General features: G+C 48.9%; 1 protein-coding gene across 2 annotated transcripts; it reads left to right on the top strand.

Moving 5' to 3' along the window:
* SALL1 (spalt like transcription factor 1) lies at nucleotides 1556-17165 on the top strand. 2 transcript variants are annotated; one of them, XM_018061933.1, is made up of 4 exons: nucleotides 3692-7351; nucleotides 9437-9642; nucleotides 10707-14143; nucleotides 15284-17165. In XM_018061933.1, exons 2-4 carry the CDS (start codon nucleotides 9636-9638, stop codon nucleotides 15722-15724), a joined length of 3885 nt encoding a protein of 1294 aa, XP_017917422.1. In that variant the 5' UTR covers nucleotides 3692-7351; nucleotides 9437-9635; the 3' UTR covers nucleotides 15725-17165. The 2 variants fall into 2 exon arrangements, with proteins under 2 accessions (XP_017917421.1, XP_017917422.1); XM_018061932.1 differs by lacking the exons at nucleotides 3692-7351; nucleotides 9437-9642 and adding an exon at nucleotides 1556-1718.

Below are 19903 nucleotides of genomic sequence, written 5' to 3' on the forward strand. Positions count from 1 at the left end.
GCCCAGAGGACAAAGTGCGGGCTCCGGGATCCCCACTCCGGGCTCAAGGGGCGCGGGTGGGAAGGCTGCCTCAAAGCCTGGGGAGATGGAGCTGGTGCGAAAAGTTTGGGTGCCGCGCTCAGCAAGTGCCTGAGAAGTGGAGGCGAGCTTCTGCGGGGCCAGACAGCTGCGGACAAGGACCCCCCTCTCTCCAGGCTCAGCGCGGCCACCTCCTCGCCAAGAGCCTGGGGCACGGCCCGCTCCCCCAGGACGAAGAGGCCGCGGGGTCCCGGGGACTGGCCGTGCCCGGAGCCCGGCGGGGCAGGCCCGCGCCTCGCGAGGCCAGGGGAGGGTTGCAGCGTGCTGGGTAAGCGGCGGCCCCTCCCCTCCCCCCGGCTGGAGCTGAACTCGGATCCCAAGCCGGTCCCCGCTCGCCGCCCGCCCTGGGCTCGGCGGCGCCACCGCCGCCGCCGCCTCCCCGCGGAGTGACGCGCCCTGCAGCCAACCGGGGCAGCCGAGGGGGAGGTCCGGGAGGGGTCCTGGGCGGAGCCGGGCCGCCCCCTTATCCCACGGGCTCGGGGCCGCTTCTCCCGAAAACTTAAGCCCTAATTGTCCTGGGAATGTCCGAGGTAGAGAAAGGGAGCGAGGGAGCAAGCGAGAAGCTGGAGGATCTGGGCCCTCTGAGGAGGAATGGGGTGGCGGGAGAGCTGCCCCTCCCCCCCCCAAAGCCCCAAACCCATCACATTCCCAAACCTTTCCTTGGTCCTCTTCTCCGCGCCCCCGCGAGCCCGGGATCCAGGGGATGGAGAACTCGGGGCGAAGGAGCGCCGAGCCAGGCGGCGAGCGGGAGGGAGGCCGGGCGGCAGGCGGGAGGCGGACCGGCGTGGGGCTGGCTCTTCCCCACTCGCTTATTTTTTTTTTTTAATGGGGGTGGGGGTGGGCTGCTTTCTGGTAGCTCTTAAAGAAACGAAGAAACACTCACGAAACGGGACTTCCTCCCCCCAAATCCCGCCACGGGACTCCCTCCCGCCGCGGGCCGGCGCGCTTAGCGCCGGAGTTGGAAAGTTCGCCGCGCGCCCGCAGCCCGGGTCCCCAGCCCCCGCCGCCCGGCCCCACCCCCCACCCGGGGAGGCTTAATTCCGGGGAGGGCATGCTAATTTGGGTCGGCCCAGCCCGGGATGGGGGGGCCGAGGGAGGGAGGGGGGCGCAGGCCGGGGCGCCGGGTGCTCAGAGGCGAGGAGGCAGGCCCCCGGCGGCCCGGCCGCGGAGTCCCGGGCGGTCGCGAAGAGGGTTAACCCAGTGTCGGGCGGCGCGGCTCGCAGAGCCAGCCCCGCGGCCGGCTTATTGGGCCAGCGCGCGGAGAGACAGGGGTCTGCAGCAAATCACGAACTAATTGATTAAGGCGAGCGGGTTTGAATAGCGCTGGCCCGGTGCCAATCGCCTTTCAAAGAGCCCCTCTATGATTAATCGCAATGCATTATTGATAATCATAATTATAGCAGGACACATGCGCGCTGCGCCCGGGGCCGGGGAGCCGGGGAGGGGGCGGGCGGGCCGGCGGGCGGGGGGAGCCGCCGCCGCCGCCGCCGCTCGATTTCCGTAATTTTGAGAAGATTTTTTTTTAGTAATTTTTTATTCTGCCCCAGCTGATGTTTGAGCCAGCATGTCGCGGAGGAAGCAAGCGAAGCCTCAACATTTCCAATCCGACCCCGAAGTGGCCTCGCTCCCCCGGCGAGATGGTGAGTGCTCCGGCCCGCGCCGCGGACACACACGCGCACACACGTACTAGCACTCACACTCACGCACACTCGCACCCACGCACACGCGGCTGGCCCCCGCGCCCACCGCCCAGCCGCCGCGACCCGAATCACCATTTCGACTCCGCGATTTTTTTTTTTTTTTTAATTTCAATTTGCCTTTGCTGGGCTTCCCCACCCCCAACCCCCCTGCCCCGAGGAAAGCAAACACTTCTCCAGGCAGGATCTTTCCGGAGTTGTTGGGTCCTCCTGCGGGGAGGAGAGAGGGCTCGCCGGCCTTGCTCCTGCGTCCCGGCTGTCCTTGGGAGCGGATCCCGGGACCCTCCGACCTGCGGCTGGGGCCCGGGTGCCCGGCGGGGCGCGGGTGCGGACAGAGGCCGTCGGCGCCTGCCTGCGCGGTGCTCCACTCGCTCCCCGGCCAGCGCCAGAGGCCCGGCCTGGCCTCCGCCGCCCTGGTCCTGCTGCCTGCGGGAAGGAAGTTTACTTTGTGCTCCGGCCTGAACTTGGAACGTGGAGGGGAGCTCCCTGCGCCGCGCTCCCCCCGTTCCCCAGCGCTCCCACTCCTCCTGGGCCCGCGCCGCGGAATGGGGTGCCTGTGGGAGTTCGGAGTTCCAAGAAGATGGGAACCTGTATTGGGGCGAGCGTGCCTGACGCGCGGGGGTAGAGGCCGTGTTGGAGAATGCTCTTTGCTGTCGGGTGCTCCCCAGACAGAGTGCAGGCAGACGGGGAAAGTGTTGGGGTCCGGCTATCCCACTTGATCCCCGCCTCTCTTCTCCCAACACATGCACACTCACGGCGCCCCCAAGAAATCTTTAGAGTCGGTCGGCTCCCGCTAAGGATCGTGGTACCTCGCACTTCCAGGAGTAGTAAGGGTCGTTCTCCAGAGCTGGAGGTGGGGTGGGCTATCTAGCCACGAGGGAGTACCCCTAAAACAGAGGCACTCGCTTCCTCCGATGGAGGCGACAACTGCTGGGTCCCAAAGGGAGCGAACAAGTCCAGAACAAAGTTTGTGTGACGGAGCTAAGGCCGAGAGTGGTAGAGATCCGGGCAGGGAATTGGGGGTAGGGAAGGCAGACACCTTGAGTCCCTTTTTATCGCTAAAAAATATTACACTTTAGGGGCCTCCGAACTCCCAGGCCCAAGGCCGGAGGCGATGGAGCGGCGCCCCGGGCTCGGTTCGCCGGTACAGTGCTCGCCTCTCGGCTGCGGAGATTCGAGGGGCAACCCCCGAGCTGTATCCGCGACTCGGGATGTCTCTCGGGGTGCTCCAGTCCTCGGCGTCATTTTGGGGTGTAGAGGAGGGAGCTGGATCCCGATAGGGCTCGGAAGCCTGCCCTTTGGTCGGTACCTCCGTCCTCCAAACTCTGCGGCCGCCCGGCCCTCACGGTCCTCCGGTCCTTCCTTAGAGGCCTGCTTCTCTGCAGAGCTGGGGCGCAGGGACCCAGGCGGAGAAGCCGAGGGACTCCCACCCACTTCACCCCGGCTGTCGGGAAAGGGGACTCCTGTTGAGGGGGGTGATCCCTGTAAGAAAGCGGGGAGAACAGACACAGATAAAGATATCTGTGTACAATATTTGGCCCCCTCCACCCCAGTACTTTCTCAAGCTTCAAGCCTTATCCAGAGCCTCTGATTTCTCAGTCCCCTGAGAACCCGTGATCCCCGCTTTCCACCGCAGGCGAGACTGGGTACTCAAGGTACAGCGAGGTGAAATTATCCAAGGCCACCGCAGTATTTTTCCGGGTTTTCCCGGCTGGTTTCTTCTGCATCTCGCCCCCACACCATCTTTGCTAAAGTTTCTGGTGAGATCTTCCTCACTGTGATACTGTTAAAGACCACAGTTTTTAAAGGACCAAACCTAACGGGAGGAGAGGAAAGATTTATTTTCAAGTCTTTTTTTTTTTAATTAATGTGTACTGATTTTATATATTTTCAAAAAAGGGGGAAAAAGTAAAGGCTTGGGACTCGCAGAGAATTGATGCTTGCTAGATCTTTCCCTTTTTCCTGTCGCCTTCTGAATCCGGAATTTTTAATAGTTAAGGCTTCTCATAAAGCGATAGCATAAAAGGAGTTCACTACCTCTGACCATTATTATTTATTAGGACTGTTTTTTCGGTTTATTTGGGCTTTGAGGTAAGTTAGTTAAGTTGCATCAAGTTTCCTTTCTTTCTTTTTTCTTTCTTTTACTTTATTCCTTCCTTCCTTTCCTTTTCCTTTCTTTTTTATCCCCCAAAGCTGGTTCATTGTCCTAAGAAGCAGAAAACTGGTAGGGGCGCCGTAGGAAACACTCCCCTCTCCCCACCCCCCTCCATTTCTCCAGTTGTAATGGTTTTAGGTTATGACTGTTTTTACATGGTTGAACAATAAGTTTGGGAGAAACTGCCTAGAGGGTAGATTTTGTAATAGGGTTACAGGATTTAGTATGTTGTAATAATATTAGTACACAACTAATCCTCCTCCATGTCTGATTTTACTGGAGGGCCTTACACACTCCAATTCTTTTTATTTGGGAGTAGTTGTGAGATAGAGAACTGAGCAATCATGTCTCCAAGTTACCTTTAAAAAGTCACCACCCTTCACACACTGTATCCAGCCACCCATTCTCCTGTCGGAGCAGAACACACACTTCAAGGAGTCATTGGAGTTCTGTGTTTCAGTTTGCGGGTTGGTTTGTTTAATCTACATGAAAGTTGTTAAATTTTTAGAAGATTAACCTTCCTTAAACACTGTGGTTACTTTTTTTTTTCTTTCCTGAGATGGGCTTAAAACATGGCAAAGGAAATGTTGAACCTATCAAATTAAACCTAGTTGGTGGTGCCCTCAGCAGAAGCTGGCACCTCCGATTTCATGACTTTGGTCCAGAGTGAGACATAGAAAAGTTTGTAGGCACCCCCGTTACAGTTGCCCTGAAGGAGCTACTCCCAAGGCTGGGAGTAGTCAGGCTTACTGTGCGGCTTGTCACTCCTGTGTGTGTTTGAGCGTGTGCGTGCGTACAAAGAAAATCCAAGGTAGGCTCAGCAATCTCCAGGATAACTTTATCAGAACAAGTTCAAGAAACAAGATCATTTGGTCAGTCTAATGATGTTCATATTTTAATTCTATTTTTGGTGCTGCTATATACTCTCCTAAAATAAACTGGGAGATTTTTACTGTTTCTTATGAAACCAAGAGTATGGCACTTATTACTTGTCTCTTAAATGATATTCAACAAGTCTCGAGTTACTTGTAGAAAGATGACTGCCACTGGGAAAATTATTTAGCAAGGTAAATAATTTTGAGGAAAGAGAACATTAGAATGAGATGATTTTGTATGTGGATTCTTCACTAGCGATTCGGATTTCAGGTGTGTGTGTATATGTGTGTGTTGGCTTTTTCTTCCTTGTGTAGTTTTAAGATTCCTGGAATGACATGTTTGGCCCACTCATACTCCATTCATTTATTAAGAAAGTACTTCTGTGCCCAGCTTTTTCAAGGAAGAGATCATATTGGAAGAAAGATAAAAACACTGCAGATAAAACTGCAGATAAAACACTGCCTCTCATATAAAGTATCACAAAAAATTCCTTTTATTTATATTAATAATGAAATTCTATTATTTACCATGGTAATTTACTCATTGTGAGCAGCTTAATGGCAACACATAGATTTCTGGGCCCAAAAGGTTAGAGAGAACTATAATTAATTGCTTTTTTTGAAAAAACGACACCTGCATGATAAGGCAGTTGCAAAGAACTCCTGTTTAATCAGGCCTATTTTAAGTTGGTGGCATCATGGAAGATTTTGGATGAGAAAATGCAAGCTGCTTGGGGGGATTTGCTGGAGGCCTTACATACTTCCTAAAATGTTACAAACAAACAAACACAAGCAAGCGAAAGGTGGAAGGACATGAGAGAGTGTGCATGAAAGTGAATTTGTGATACCGAATGTTTTGTGGTTTATTTTACATCCAGGTTCACCTATGGTTTATAAGCACAAGTGTCAATTTATAGGTTATTCTTTGGGGACTTTATGTCATTTCTTTCTGCTTTGGCAGGTAGCAAGTTGTCTTGACCCACAGTCCTTTGGAAAGCAAAAATCTGAATTTTTGAGGCAGAGCTCTCACGGAAAAGTGGAGGGGTGGGAATTAGGTAGACCAGCAGTTCAGTTTTTTGAAATTGAGAAAAGCCAAGCTCAGTGGAGTAGCCAGAACTAATTCCTTCTGCAGACTTAATTCGGTTTTTCTAAGGTACCTCCTGATACCGCTCACCCAGTCTTCCCAAATATTCTTAGATTACCAAAAGGGCAGTCATGGAGCATTTGAAGGGAGGAGGTGGTAAATTATCCCAAGAACCAGCACCCCTCCCCCTCCGAAAGAAAAAAGTCGCTGTGCCAGGCTTTGGAAAACGTAGATGTGTGGAGCTGTTTTAACCTTTGCTAGCCTCCTCCCATGCAGAGGTGACAAGGTCCAGATCATAATATGTCCTTCAGTATCTTCCCAGTGACCCCCAAATTGAGTCTTGCTAGTCACTTAGCAGGAAGTTCGGAGTTTATTTTAGTTTCACCTTATCAGCTTGGCTTCTTTTCCTAACCTTATTCCCCTGTCACCCTCAGATGCCAGACCCCCAAAGGGGAAGATTGACAGGTAGTTCCCATAGCTCAGTTTTACCCTCAAACAACAGGGATTTAGTTTCTTGTGCCTTTGCCAATGTTTATGTAGTCAAAGTTTAGATCTCGCCTTAAGCAGTCTCTTTTACGCGTCACTGGAAGAGGAAAGCCACAAAGAAGTTTTTGAACAAACCCTTGCAACTGGAACCCCATCTAGTGTTCAGTTTGCTTCATCCAAGGGGAAGATATTTTCCCCCTTTCATTTATTGTGTACATTAGGTGGGCTGGTATCACGATTTTCAAAGGACTGTCTTGTCCGTGTTGTTATTTTGTCAGAGATTTCCCCTTGTATTCTTCCACTCGAGAACACGCTAATCCCAGGCAGAACACTGAGGGGACTTGAAGGGAGCCAGTAAAATGTGTCATCTGGCTACAGATCTCACAGAAGAAACTTAAGACATTACAGAAAACATGCAGAGCATATGTGGCAGTGTTTAAATTGCGGTGGAATCTCAAGCTGAACGTTCAAATGCAGGTTTTTCCCAGGTCTGTGCAAGAAAAAGAAAAAGAAAAATCAATCAATCAGAAATGTTTGCGATAGCCTTTCGAAATTGGTCTACCAAAAGGAACAGCCAGTTAAAACTATAGGCTCCAAGATCATAATCTTGCGAGGTTTTCTTAAAAACGTTAATGTGATCTGAAGGTACTGGGAAGTCAAGCGAAGGGTCTTTCTGAGAAGCTCCAAAAAAAGAAAACTCAGCGTGGTACAGTAGGGCTGTTGTTTTGTTTTCCTGGCTGGCTAAACCTTTCAGCATGGAGCATAGTTTTATTTTTGTTTTCTCAGCAGACAGATATACTGGAACACTTCAATTTTCTGCCTCCTATTCTGCAGTGTTGAGTTCAGATGATGAAAAGCTGACATATTTGAATTGGGCATCAAGAACCTAAATAGTACAATGAGAACTAAAACATCTGGGATTTTCATATAAATTGGATAAAGCTAGAAGATCACCTCTTCCTCTGGCCCAGAGAGGGTAAAAGAAACCCAGAAAATTCCAAAAATCTTTTTGTGTGTACATACTTAGAAAACCACCTCTTCTTAAATTTTCCTGTATGACCACGATGACAAAATTAATTTGTATGAATAATCCTTAAAGAGGAACTAGAATATTGTTTTCACTATAGTACAGGGAACAAGGCAACTGTATTTACTATAATGGAGTCACCAGTTGCAACCTTGTGTAACAGATAATTGAGAGAAATACAAGCTAGCCAGACGGTCAAAAAAATGAATTAGAATATGTTAGTTTATGATGTGTGTATGTGTGTGTACATCTTATTACAACTTAAAATATTCCCTTTGGTAGTTAAAGATTCAAACTAGACCTCATGTTTTGTCCTTTTCTTTTTTTTCATATAAAGCTGTTTCGTGGGAATTCTGTTCAGAAGGCAGATAGATTTAAAGTTAAGAACTATCATAATGTAGTGACACCTGCTTTTGAAATCAATCGAAATAGGTATCACAATTTTTCTTTTTTTGGTGTTCATAAACATCAGGAAATTAAATTAGTTGACTCTACAGTGAGATCAAATGTCAGCTTATTAAAATGTTGTGAAAATCTAAGCTAAAATATGGGCAGCTTTTTTAACACAGTCTCTTTCTTAGAAGCAAGCAGGCACTTATTTTTAAGTGTCTATATTTTCCTTCCAGTTAGCACAACCCTAAATATAAAAATGTTCAGGTTGAAAAACTTGAAAATTCTCAAGTGAGTCTTGAAGCAGCACAAATGCAGAATTGGCGCACAGGAAAGTAATAATCAGCTAAATCCTGTAAAGTAACCTTTTTTAAATTTTCTCTATATTATGAGAATATCAGATGTTTGCAAGTTATAAAGAATTAAAAATGCCCTTTAATCGTGAGCACAGATGTGCTAAATATTTGAAGCAACTACATTGTAATGTGTACAATTGATGAAGTCAGTTTTCTGATTTCCCTTGCTAGTTATTTAGTTCTGAATCTGTCATTATTTGTCTAAGCCCAGCTGACCAAGCAAAACTGTGTTTTAAAGTGGCTTTATGTTTTGATAAATGTGAGCTGGTTGAAAAGTATTTTCCACTGAATGCAGAGCTTAATAGAACATGCTGACATAATAGTTTTAATGCATTTTGTTGAAAATGTGTGAACAAACAGAATAGCTTTTGTTCCTTCATAATTGGCTGTAAAAGTAGATGGAAACATAACCATTACATATGGAAATGTGCAAAGAGAAAGAAATAACATTTCGGTTGAATATATTAGGAACTGCATTTCCTAGTTTAAAATAAGCATCTGAAATGGATGCATCATTTAAAATTGGTTGTCAAAATAAGAAGCTTTAAACAGAATTTTTGTCACATTATTTTCGTCCCCAGTTAAGCAACATAACTTTAGCGAATTTCGTTTAATATTTTGTTTACATTATTTTTAAGTAAGGCGAGAGACAGAGCTTAAAACAGCACCTTGAATGTGCAGAGGAATCCTGTGCCAATTAGGATGATTAAACATTAAATTAAAACTGAATCATTATTGGTATTTTCTGCTCCAACCAAGATTTGTTTGGTATTGTTAATGCATTTTGCACTATACCCTTACAGAGATTAAAAGATGGGTATTAAGGAAGCTAGCTTGTTAAGTATAACTTAGCTACTCAAATAACCCTCCCAGTGAATAAAGTGTGCATACATTTGGCATACTTTACCAGAGTTTCTAATCATCTACGGCATCACTCAAGGCAAACAGAGTTAAGGAATTTTAAAAGTTAGTATCTGGGTATTAATTATATTTTCTGGCATGTAAAACTACTCAAGATTTTTTGTTTTTTGTTTTTTTTATGTTTACTGCAAAGAGGCAAATGGCTGACTCTTTTGACTCAACTCTAAGTTTACTGAAAAAAGCAGAATTTTGATTTTGCATTTATTCATATTTGCTATTAGGTTTTTTTCTTTTTTTCTTTCCCTGCAAGTTTTCTGGGAGATTCAATTTGGAAGTCATGGAAACTAACTATTATCTGATTCAGTTCTGCAGAAAAGCATGCAGGGAGGTAATCCTTGAATTAAACAGTTTTTTTTTTTTTTCACAGCCTACGGAGATGACCACACACCATTTGTACAACAGAAGTTGGTGTTCCCCATGCTGGGCAAACAATGGGACGCCATCCTGTCTTTGAATAGGATGTTAGCTTGGAGTTGGAGATTTTTATGTTTAATTTACAAATGGATCTTAGTGAGAAGAAATCTGAGCAACCAGTGGAAACAAACATGAAATAAAGGGATTTTATAATGAAAGGTTCGGGACAATCTGTTAAACAATTGATAACAGTTAAGAGCAAACTGTTTTTAAAGGCATTTCAGACAAGGAGAATTGCAAAGCATTTCCAGACTAGAAAACAAGAATTATTTCTTCACTTCCCCTTAACTGCACATCTTTCTTTAAGTTGATATTTAATCAGAAATGTAAATCTTTTGCCAGTTTTTATAGATAGAAAGAGCACTTTTGATGAACTATTTACAGGCATAATGTTGCCATTTGGAGCACAGTGGCATATATTCCTTGATTAGTGGGATGGTAGCCAGTTGCATTCTTTAATTTTAAAAATAAACATGCCACACTCTGATATATAGGTGCCAGGCAGACCTTGTAACGGATTTTGATCATTGTGTTTCTTGTGTGTGTGTGTGTCTCTTTGCTTTCTCTTGTATTCAGCTGAGTCTTGAGTGTCCAGAGGATTTGTTACTGATGTGGCTAAAGTGTGTTTGTCACAGATCAGACGTAGCTCAGGTTCCAGGTAGGGGCTGGAGGTGATTTTCAAGTTGTCAGTCTTCACCTTGGTGATAGGCATTTTTTTTTCCCCTTGTCAACCACTGATTGGAACCTGAATGACTACAAATTAGTTTAGTGACAGAACAAACTGTCACAGATATCTTTGAATCAGTTGAAAATGAATAAGGTTGACAGAAACTCAAGAGCCTAATAAGTCCTCAGGATGGTGGCTGGACCCTCTCTGGATGGATGAGTAGACAATAAGGTGTATAAAATATTGGAAATCAATATTTTGCTATGGAATTTCATTATGCACCAATGTCTGCAGTTCATAGTATTTTATAGTTTGATGGATTACCTGAAGGCCGCGGCTCTCGGAGATACCAGATTGATAGGGAGTCCTCCAACAGCCTAAACATTTAATCAAGAACATTCTTAAGGAATATTGATTGGTTTTCTGGGGCCATAGTTTTTTGAGTTTTGTAGGGAGAAAAGAGTTGATCCACCCCCATTCTCTCTTTTTTTGAAGTCCTGGATGACTCTGGGTGTCCTGGCTTCTTTGCTAATCCTGCTCCTTTTCATGTTTGCAGGAGACACAGAGAAGGGTCAACCCAACCGCACCACTAAGAGCAAGGATGCCCACATCTGTGGCCGGTGCTGCGCCGAGTTCTTCGAATTGTCAGATCTTCTGCTCCACAAGAAGAATTGTACTAAAAACCAATTAGTTCTAATCGTAAATGAAAGTCCAGCCTCCCCACCTGAAACCTTCTCAAGCCCCAGCCCCACTCCTGATCATCCCCAGGAACAAATGAATGACACGGCTAACAAAACAGAGCAAGGAGAGTGCAGCGACCTGGCCGAAGCCCAGGCACCGGACAGGGAAGAGTCCATGGAGGTGGAGGCCCCGGCAGCTCCCAAAGGCGCCAGTGGGCCTCTGAGCAGTGGTGGTGACAGCAGCGTCCCCCCTAGCTGCAGCAGCAGCAGCTCCGGCGCAGGTACCTCAGCGATCACAACCTCTCTACCTCAACTCGGGGACCTGACAACACTGGGCAACTTCTCCGTGATCAACAGCAACGTCATCATCGAGAACCTCCAGAGCACCAAGGTGGCAGTGGCCCAGTTCTCCCAAGAAGCGAGATGCAATGGGGCCTCCGGGGGCAAGCTGGCCGTCCCAGCCCTGATGGAGCAGCTCTTAGCTCTGCAGCAGCAACAGATCCACCAGCTGCAACTGATCGAACAGATTCGTCACCAAATATTGCTGTTGGCTTCTCAGAATGCAGACCTGCCAACCTCTTCCAGTCCTTCTCCAGGTACTTTACGAACATCTGCCAACCCCTTGTCCACCCTCAGCTCCCATTTATCTCAGCAGCTGGCGGCGGCAGCTGGGTTAGCACAGAGCCTTGCCAGCCAGTCTGCCAGCATCAGCGGTGTGAAACAGCTCCCCCCCATCCAGCTACCTCAGAGCAGTTCCGGCAACACCATCGCCCCCCCACACAGCGGCTCTTCCCCCAGCGTTCACATATTGGCGGCAGCAGTTCCCACCCCATCCTCGGAAAAAGTGGCTTCGAGCGCGGGCGCCTCCCACACCAGCAACCCCGCGGCCTCTGCCTCATCCTCACCAGCTTTTGCAATAAGCAGTCTGTTGAGTCCTGCATCTAATCCACTTCTACCTCAGCCGGCCCCCGCTAACTCGGTTTTCCCCAGCCCTTTGCCCAACATTGGAACGACAGCAGAGGATTTAAACCCCTTGTCCGCCTTGGCCCAGCAAAGAAAAAGCAAGCCACCAAATGTCACCGCCTTCGAGGCCAAGAGCGCTTCGGATGAGGCGTTCTTCAAACACAAGTGCAGGTTCTGTGCAAAGGTCTTCGGAAGCGACAGTGCCTTGCAGATCCACCTTCGTTCCCACACCGGAGAGAGGCCGTTCAAGTGCAACATCTGCGGGAACAGGTTCTCCACCAAGGGGAACCTCAAAGTCCACTTTCAGCGCCACAAAGAGAAGTACCCTCATATCCAGATGAACCCCTACCCCGTGCCTGAGCATCTGGACAGCATACCCACCAGTAGCGGCATCCCCTACGGCATGTCTATCCCTCCAGAAAAGCCGGTCACCAGCTGGCTAGACACCAAACCCGTCCTGCCCACCCTGACCACTTCTGTCGGCCTGCCGTTGCCCCCCACCCTCCCGAACCTCACCCCCTTCATCAAGACCGAAGAGCCAGCCCCCATCCCCATCAGCCATTCTGCTGCCAGCCCCCCGGGCTCCGTCACAAGCGACTCTGGGGCCCCCGAGCCGGCGGCGAGAAACCCGGGTGGGCTCCCGGAGGAAGCGGAAGGCCCCACTGCGCCCCCTCCCGGCGGCAAAAGCGAAGAGAGTGGTGTGGTCCCCAGCTCGGCCTCAGCCCCGAACGCCTGCGTGCTGAGCTCCCTGGCATCTGACGGCGGCGGTCCCGGCAGTGCCTCGACTTTCACCAACCCTCTGTTGCCGCTCATGTCCGAGCAGTTCAAGGCGAAGTTTCCCTTTGGGGGACTCTTGGACTCAGCCCAGGCCTCAGAAACATCCAAGCTTCAGCAACTGGTGGAAAACATTGACAAGAAGGCCACTGACCCCAATGAGTGCGTCATCTGCCACCGGGTCCTCAGCTGTCAGAGCGCCTTGAAGATGCACTACCGCACCCACACCGGGGAGAGGCCCTTCAAGTGTAAGATCTGCGGCCGGGCTTTCACCACGAAAGGGAACCTGAAGACCCACTACAGCGTCCATCGAGCTATGCCCCCGCTCAGAGTCCAGCATTCCTGCCCCATCTGCCAGAAGAAGTTCACCAACGCCGTGGTCCTACAGCAGCACATCCGAATGCACATGGGGGGCCAGATCCCCAACACCCCGGTCCCTGACAGCTACCCCGAGTCCATGGAGTCCGACACAGGCTCCTTTGATGAGAAAAATTTCGATGACCTAGACACCTTCTCCGATGAAAACATGGAAGACTGTCCCGAGGGCAGCATCCCGGACACGCCCAAGTCCGCAGACGCGTCCCAAGACAGCCTGTCTTCCTCGCCTTTGCCTCTAGAGATGTCAAGCATCGCCGCTTTGGAAAATCAGATGAAGATGATCAATGCTGGCCTGGCAGAGCAGCTGCAGGCCAGCCTGAAGTCGGTGGAGAACGGGTCAGTCGAGGGGGATGTCCTGACCAACGATTCATCCTCGGTGGGTGGCGACATGGAGAGCCAAAGTGCAGGCAGCCCAGCCATCTCAGAGTCTACCTCCTCCATGCAGGCTCTGTCCCCATCCAACAGCACCCAGGAATTCCACAAGTCACCCAGCGCCGAGGAGAAGCTGCAGAGAGCAGGGGCAAGCGAGTTTGCCAATGGTTTGTCTCCCGCCCCAGTGAATGGTGGGGCTCTGGATTTGACATCTAGTCACACAGAGAAAATCATCAAAGAAGATTCTTTGGGAATCCTCTTCCCTTTCAGAGACCGGGGTAAATTTAAAAACACTGCTTGTGACATTTGTGGCAAAACCTTTGCTTGTCAGAGTGCCTTGGACATTCACTACAGAAGTCATACCAAAGAGAGACCATTTATTTGCACAGTCTGCAATCGTGGCTTTTCCACCAAGGGTAATTTGAAGCAACACATGTTGACACATCAGATGCGGGATCTACCATCACAGCTCTTTGAGCCCAGTTCCAACCTTGGCCCCAATCAGAACTCGGCGGTGATTCCCGCCAACTCGTTGGCATCTCTCATCAAGACAGAGGTCAACGGCTTCGTGCATGTGACTCCTCAGGACAGTAAGGACACGCCCACCAGTCACATCCCTTCTGGGCCTCTGTCTTCCTCTGCCACGTCCCCAGTTCTGCTCCCAGCTCTGCCCAGGAGAACCCCCAAACAGCACTACTGCAACACGTGTGGTAAGACCTTCTCCTCGTCGAGTGCCCTGCAGATTCACGAGAGAACTCACACTGGAGAGAAACCCTTTGCTTGCACTATTTGTGGAAGAGCTTTCACAACAAAAGGCAATCTTAAGGTACTTCACTCCATCTGCACCTCACCCACACCCACCCCAGCAGCCTTCTTTCTTTCGAGGCCATTGAGGGTTCATAAAGCACGCTCCCAGAGTCTTTGGTCCAGACAGGAGGCAAGTTCTCGCAAGAGAACTGGCTGCTGTGTGGCTTATCTGGAGAAGTGTGGGTGCCTATCCAGGTCAGGATCACGGCAGGGACCAGGGCAGGCTGCAGCCTGCTGAACGTCAGAGCGCCTTGAATAATTTGGTACCTAAGCAAAGCAGTGGCCTGGCCCTGTTGTCTCGCTAAGTGCACCTAATGAATTGCTCTACCTACCAGGTCAGACAGCCCCGCGTTGCCATGGGGTATTGATTAAAGACCTCCATGTGGCCTGTGTGCTGCCCATACCACTTAATAATTACAGTTCTCCTCTGCGTGGGCATCTATTTTTTTCATAACTCTGCAGTCCAGCGTGGTTTGTCTTTCTAAAAACAGTAACGTTACCACTCTGCTAATGGGTATTATGATAATTGATCATACAACATTTCCTACTGATACGTGTTGGAAAGAAAGCAAATATGCTTAAGTTCTAGAGCAACAGTTGAGCGCTCTTACTGTGTACATTTTTCTGTTGACAGAGTATTTCTCTAGAGATTGCTGCCAGTAATGCGAGATGAATAATTACTTTCTGGCTTTTTCGTTGCACACACAGGCCCTCCATTGGGCAATCAGTGAGGGGCACTCTCTTTCCAACTGAAAAGGACATTTATAGGGTAAAGGGTGTCAGATACAATTCTTGCCATGGCAATGAGAGTGGACATAACAATTCTCACCCTAGAAGGAGCTATCTGCAACTGACTGGCTTGCTCAAGGCCATTATAAGCTAAATACAGGTAATAAAAAAGGAGTAAGTAAGGCATCCTTTCCCAGGCAGAGGAGAGGCGGAACAGGGCTGCAGAGAGTGGACACCTTATTACTAGCAGACTGGAGTGGACGGTTCTTGTTACCCTTCCCACTGCCCGGCATGTAATAAGAATAGACACTGCGGCCACTGGCCCTGTCGAGTGTTGGGATGTGAGTTGAGACAGATTCAACTATTAAGCTTCTCCCTTCTCTCTCCCCTTTTTTTCCTTCTCCCTCCTCCCCTCTCCCCCGCATCCCAGGTACACATGGGCACTCACATGTGGAATAGCACCCCCGCCCGCCGGGGTCGCCGGCTCTCTGTGGATGGCCCTATGACATTTCTAGGAGGCAATCCCGTCAAGTTCCCAGAAATGTTCCAGAAGGATTTGGCGGCCAGGTCAGGAAGCGGGGATCCTTCCAGTTTCTGGAATCAGTACGCAGCCGCGCTTTCCAACGGGCTGGCGATGAAGGCCAATGAGATCTCCGTCATTCAGAATGGGGGCATCCCTCCAATTCCTGGAAGCCTGAGCAGTGGAAGCAGCTCACCTATTAGTGGGCTGACAGGAAACCTGGAGAAGCTCCAGAACTCAGAGCCCAGCGCGCCCCTGGCCGGCCTGGAGAAGATGGCAAGCAGCGAGAATGGAACCAACTTCCGTTTCACCCGCTTCATGGAAGACAGCAAAGAGATCGCCACAAGTTAAGGCCCTCTGGCTGGAGAGAGCGCATCCCCCATTCAGAATGAGACCCACGGTTGCCTCCTCCTCCTTGCCCTGCCCCCCGACTTCTGGTTCCCCCACAGCTCCCCCCTGCCCCCCACCCACAGATCTCTGAACTACAACGTTCTGAAGACATTCTTTTGTACCTTGTTCAACTTCTAGAGTTCTAAGAAAGCTTATTTATTAGTGATATAACCTGGCTTTGCAAACAGAATGCAAGCGTTAACTTTGGTCTTCTGTATTTTTGGACTAAATACTAATTGACTAGAGTCCTGTAAACTTGCTGTAACATTTATGGCAATTGCAAGTTGCCCTGCTAGGCGGTCTTAATCTGGCATTAACTTATTTTCTATATCCAGTTTAATATGAATCTGGTGTTGATGCAATGCCTCAGTGATGCATTAGATCTCTAATAAAATCTGTATATAAATGTATACTTTGATCCTGCTGGAAAATTTTATCAGCAAACACATTGTCTAATCTTTTGAAACAAATTTAAGGAAAGGACTGAAAGTACAGACTGAACTGTGTGGTTCTTTGAAAGGTTTGGGTGTTTGTTTGTTTTTTCTAAAATTCAACCTGCTTTTTTTTTTTTTTTTTTTGGTAGATTTAACCCTTTCCGTTTTGAACTGCTATTTGTATTGTGCTTTTTACTTGAGTCGTCCTCAATGTTAATAAGTTTCTGTACAGTGATAAGCACGCAGAATTCTTTAGAGAAAAATACAAGTGTTGTTTTGGTAGTTGAAACTAAGACGTAACATTTTGCCTTGTAGGTATATTCACAATAGAAAATGTGTGCTGGAATTTCACAATGCTGCTAAGAATAGCATCTTGAACAACCTTCAGTGGAGAAAAAAATGTAGATGCTCTTGTATATACAAAAAGAAATATCACTTTCATTAAAATGTACATATGTTCCTTACAAGAGCAAATGCTTCTTCTTGATCAAGAGAGCAGGTATAGTGTTTGTTTATTTTGTATTAGGTATGGAAGAAAAAAAAATGGACTGTTACATGCACTTTCTTGGAAAGTTGAAAGGAAGGGGGGGTCCAATTTCTTTAACATTTAATACTTACTAACAACAGAGATACTGTAATTTTACTCAAGTAATCAAATACATTTTTTTTTGCAACAGATAAAACAAATAACTGTGTCTGTGTTTTTACAGTGCATTTCTATTTAGCCAGGCCCCAAAATGTATTTTAGCATTTCCCCAGGCACCAGTAAATTGTGTATGTATCTCTCTCTCTCTCTCTCTAAATAAGGAATTGTAAAAGGCATAACAGAAACAGGTTTGCATGAGCATGTGTTTTCTTTTTCTCTTTCTTCTTCTTTTTTTTTAATTTGGAGGATCTAGATATTCTCCCAATATCAATTACTTGTTTGGCTACTCTTCTTACAACCTCTCTGCCCCCAAGAAAAAAGAAAAAAACGGTGTGAAATAAAAAGTTGGTATAGGAGGTTCCGACGGGCCAGGTAAGTTTCCTTAAGCAGGATATTCGTTCCCTTGGAGACTTTGGCTTTATTTCTCCTGTTCCGGTGGTTTCACTTCCCTTGATTCAGTCATTTTCCAGGCGGCTGTGAGCAGCATTGCTGGAGAATTCCTGGGGCAGCTGGGGTTATATAATCTGAAACTGGGCCTCAACCCAGCGAGGTCAACTTGGTCTTTATTTAATTAGTGTTTTAGGCATTTAAATACACACGCATATTTGAAAGAAAAAGTCCATGACAAAGGATATGTAGAGTCGACTTGAACATTGCATCACCAGAATTCAGTCTGATTTCTTCCTCTCTCCTTTTGTTCTAGGGTTTCCCCTAGAACATGTTTTCCTCCAGAGCACTATTTTGGGGTCAGCAAATGGACTGGGTGGAAGTTGGTGTCTAGAGGGGTCGGCGAATTTTTTCTTCCAGGGAGGCGGTAAACCGCCGGCGGACAGTGGCCCTGCGCCCAGGTAAGGGAGAAGCCTCCGGGCCGTCTTCCAGTAGAAGTTTCCATCGGGGCGCAGGCCACTCCATGGCCACTTGGAGCGAGCGTCCCCAGGCTAAGTGGTCTGGGGCCCAGGAAGGGCGTGCCGAAAGGTGGGCGCTGACCCGAGGCTTTGACCATACGGGGACCGGCGCCCCCAAACCTTGAGAGGCCGGGCACTGGGCTGTGCGCTGCGGCGCGCTGCGGAGAATCACCCAGACGTTTCAGCGCGCTAGCGAGCATCCTCGATTGCGCCTCTAGGGTCCCAGTCATGTCTCCCCGAGAGAGACCCCTCTGCTCAAAAGTGGGGACCAAACAAATAGGTGGGATTCTGGCTGCTCCTGTCATACGCGGGCCGGAGGAGGACGTTTTCGCTGCGAGAGAAGGCATTCAACCTCTTCCCAGGGCTGGGCGTGACGACGACTGGGTGCCCAGGCCTGCGTGGTGCTTGGATCCGGGTGCTTCTCTGGGGATCAAGCCTGAAACCCGCGGGGACATCCGAGGGCCGCCGGCCTCCGAGAGGGACCTGCTCGTACACGCCCCTCGGCGCTCCCCCTCCCTCCCGCGCCCTTGAGCCCCACGCCCACCTCTCCAAAGGGGTCCTGTTGGCGGAACCCCGACGCGGGTTTCCGAGCAAACGCTCAGCTGCGGGACCGCTCCCCCCGACCCCCTCAGTCCCCCGGCCGCGGCGCGGTCCCCACCGCGGGGCTCCCAGCGCGGCCGGCGCGGGGGTCACGGCCCTGCGCCTCCCCAGCTGCGCGTCCATTTCCGCCAGGCTGGCGGGGCGAGCAGGGGCGGGTTTTTCTCTTTTCTCTCTCACCACCGACCTCCTCCCTTCTAGTTTTTTCTGATGAGTTAAGGGGAGCAAAAGCCGCGTTTCGTTTGGACAGACTTTCCGAGGCGAGCGTAGCCCTTAGGAGAAAGTCGGAGCCTCGGGGTCTCCTTCGGTGTGTCTCCTCCCTCCCCTCTTCGCTTTGGTCCCTGCCTATCCATCCATCGACCGACTCTCTCTCTAATCATTACCTGCCTATTTCCCCTTACATTCGTTTGCAAAACAAGAAATCACCCTCAGCCTGCTTCCTCTCTGAGTGAGAAATACACTCAGCCTTTCGGCTCAGCCCGGCGGAAGAGAAATGGATTCATATTTATAAAGCTACAAAGTTTATTTTAAGGCCGAAGTGAACGCGCCGCCCCACCCCCTTCCGCCAAGCCTCGCCTCACTTTTTCGCCTTTCTTTGCCCCCTTCTCTAATTGGAGGTGCGTCGAGATAGTTTTGGAATCGCCGAACACGGAATTTCCAGGGTTTGTTGCTGCCCGGAATGATAACAGCCAAATTCACATTTTTGAACTAAAAATATTCTTATTGGTGACATTTGCCTCAGTTCCTTTATTTTTTAAAAAAATGTGACTTGTAGAAAAACAAAACAGAAGAGCGCAGCGAATAACCGACTTTCTTGTAGCCATCACTCAAAATTTACAAACGTTAGCAACTTGAGCTCCCCCCCCCCCCCCATTTCGGAGTAAGGATGCTTTTTCTTTCTGGGTCTCGACTGTGTCGCTGTCATTCTTCCGCCTTCTTGTGGCTCCTTATCTCCCCGTCTTTCCTTCGCTTTATTCCTCTGTGTGTTTTTTTCTCCCCCTTCATCTGCGTTGCTCCCCACTCGCACCCCTACCTTACTCCCATCCCCACCTCCGCATACACACACAGGGGCTTCCCTCTTTCTGGAAAATAGGCTTGGAAGAGCAGTTTGGTGATTGACAGGAAACTGGGGTGGAAAAAGGGAGACCAGTGACAAGACCTAAGCTACCCAAGGCCCCTCAGGCCAGTGGCTGTGGAGGGGGAGGGGTGCATGGAGTAAGGAAGGGGGCAGGTTTCTCCAGATCATTTAGGGAAACCGATTGGCTCAAGAGTCACTTTGAGCTTTAAGTCTTTGCCTCTCAATTCTCCTGGGCGGGGTTTATTCAATGGATGTGTAAGGGGGTGGGGGACAGTTTTTTGTTTTCTTTTGTTTTTTAAATTAGAAAAAAGTGTCATACAGAAAATCCTGACTGATTTGCAGTTGACACAAAATTTCTAGCAGTAGATTATTTGCTTATTGGTTTTGGCGTGTTGCGAATGTCAAGAAGGAGAGAACTTAAGAGAGAGAAAAAAAAAGCTCCCACTCTGTTAAAACTTAGCAGTCCTGTTAGAAAAATAA

The sequence above is a fragment of the Capra hircus genome, chromosome 18, assembly GCF_001704415.2.
Source record: "Capra hircus breed San Clemente chromosome 18, ASM170441v1, whole genome shotgun sequence".
NCBI classification, from domain to species: Eukaryota; Metazoa; Chordata; class Mammalia; order Artiodactyla; family Bovidae; genus Capra; species Capra hircus.

Coding starts and splice junctions, on each gene's coding strand:
- SALL1 (XM_018061932.1), top strand. CDS start 1,643: ATGTCGCGGAGGAAGCAAGCGAAGCCTCAACATTTCCAATCCGACCCC. Junction 1,719..10,706: donor CTCGCTCCCCCGGCGAGATG/GTGAGTGCTCCG, acceptor TCATGTTTGCAG/GAGACACAGAGAAGGGTCAA. Junction 14,144..15,283: donor CAACAAAAGGCAATCTTAAG/GTACTTCACTCC, acceptor CCCGCATCCCAG/GTACACATGGGCACTCACAT.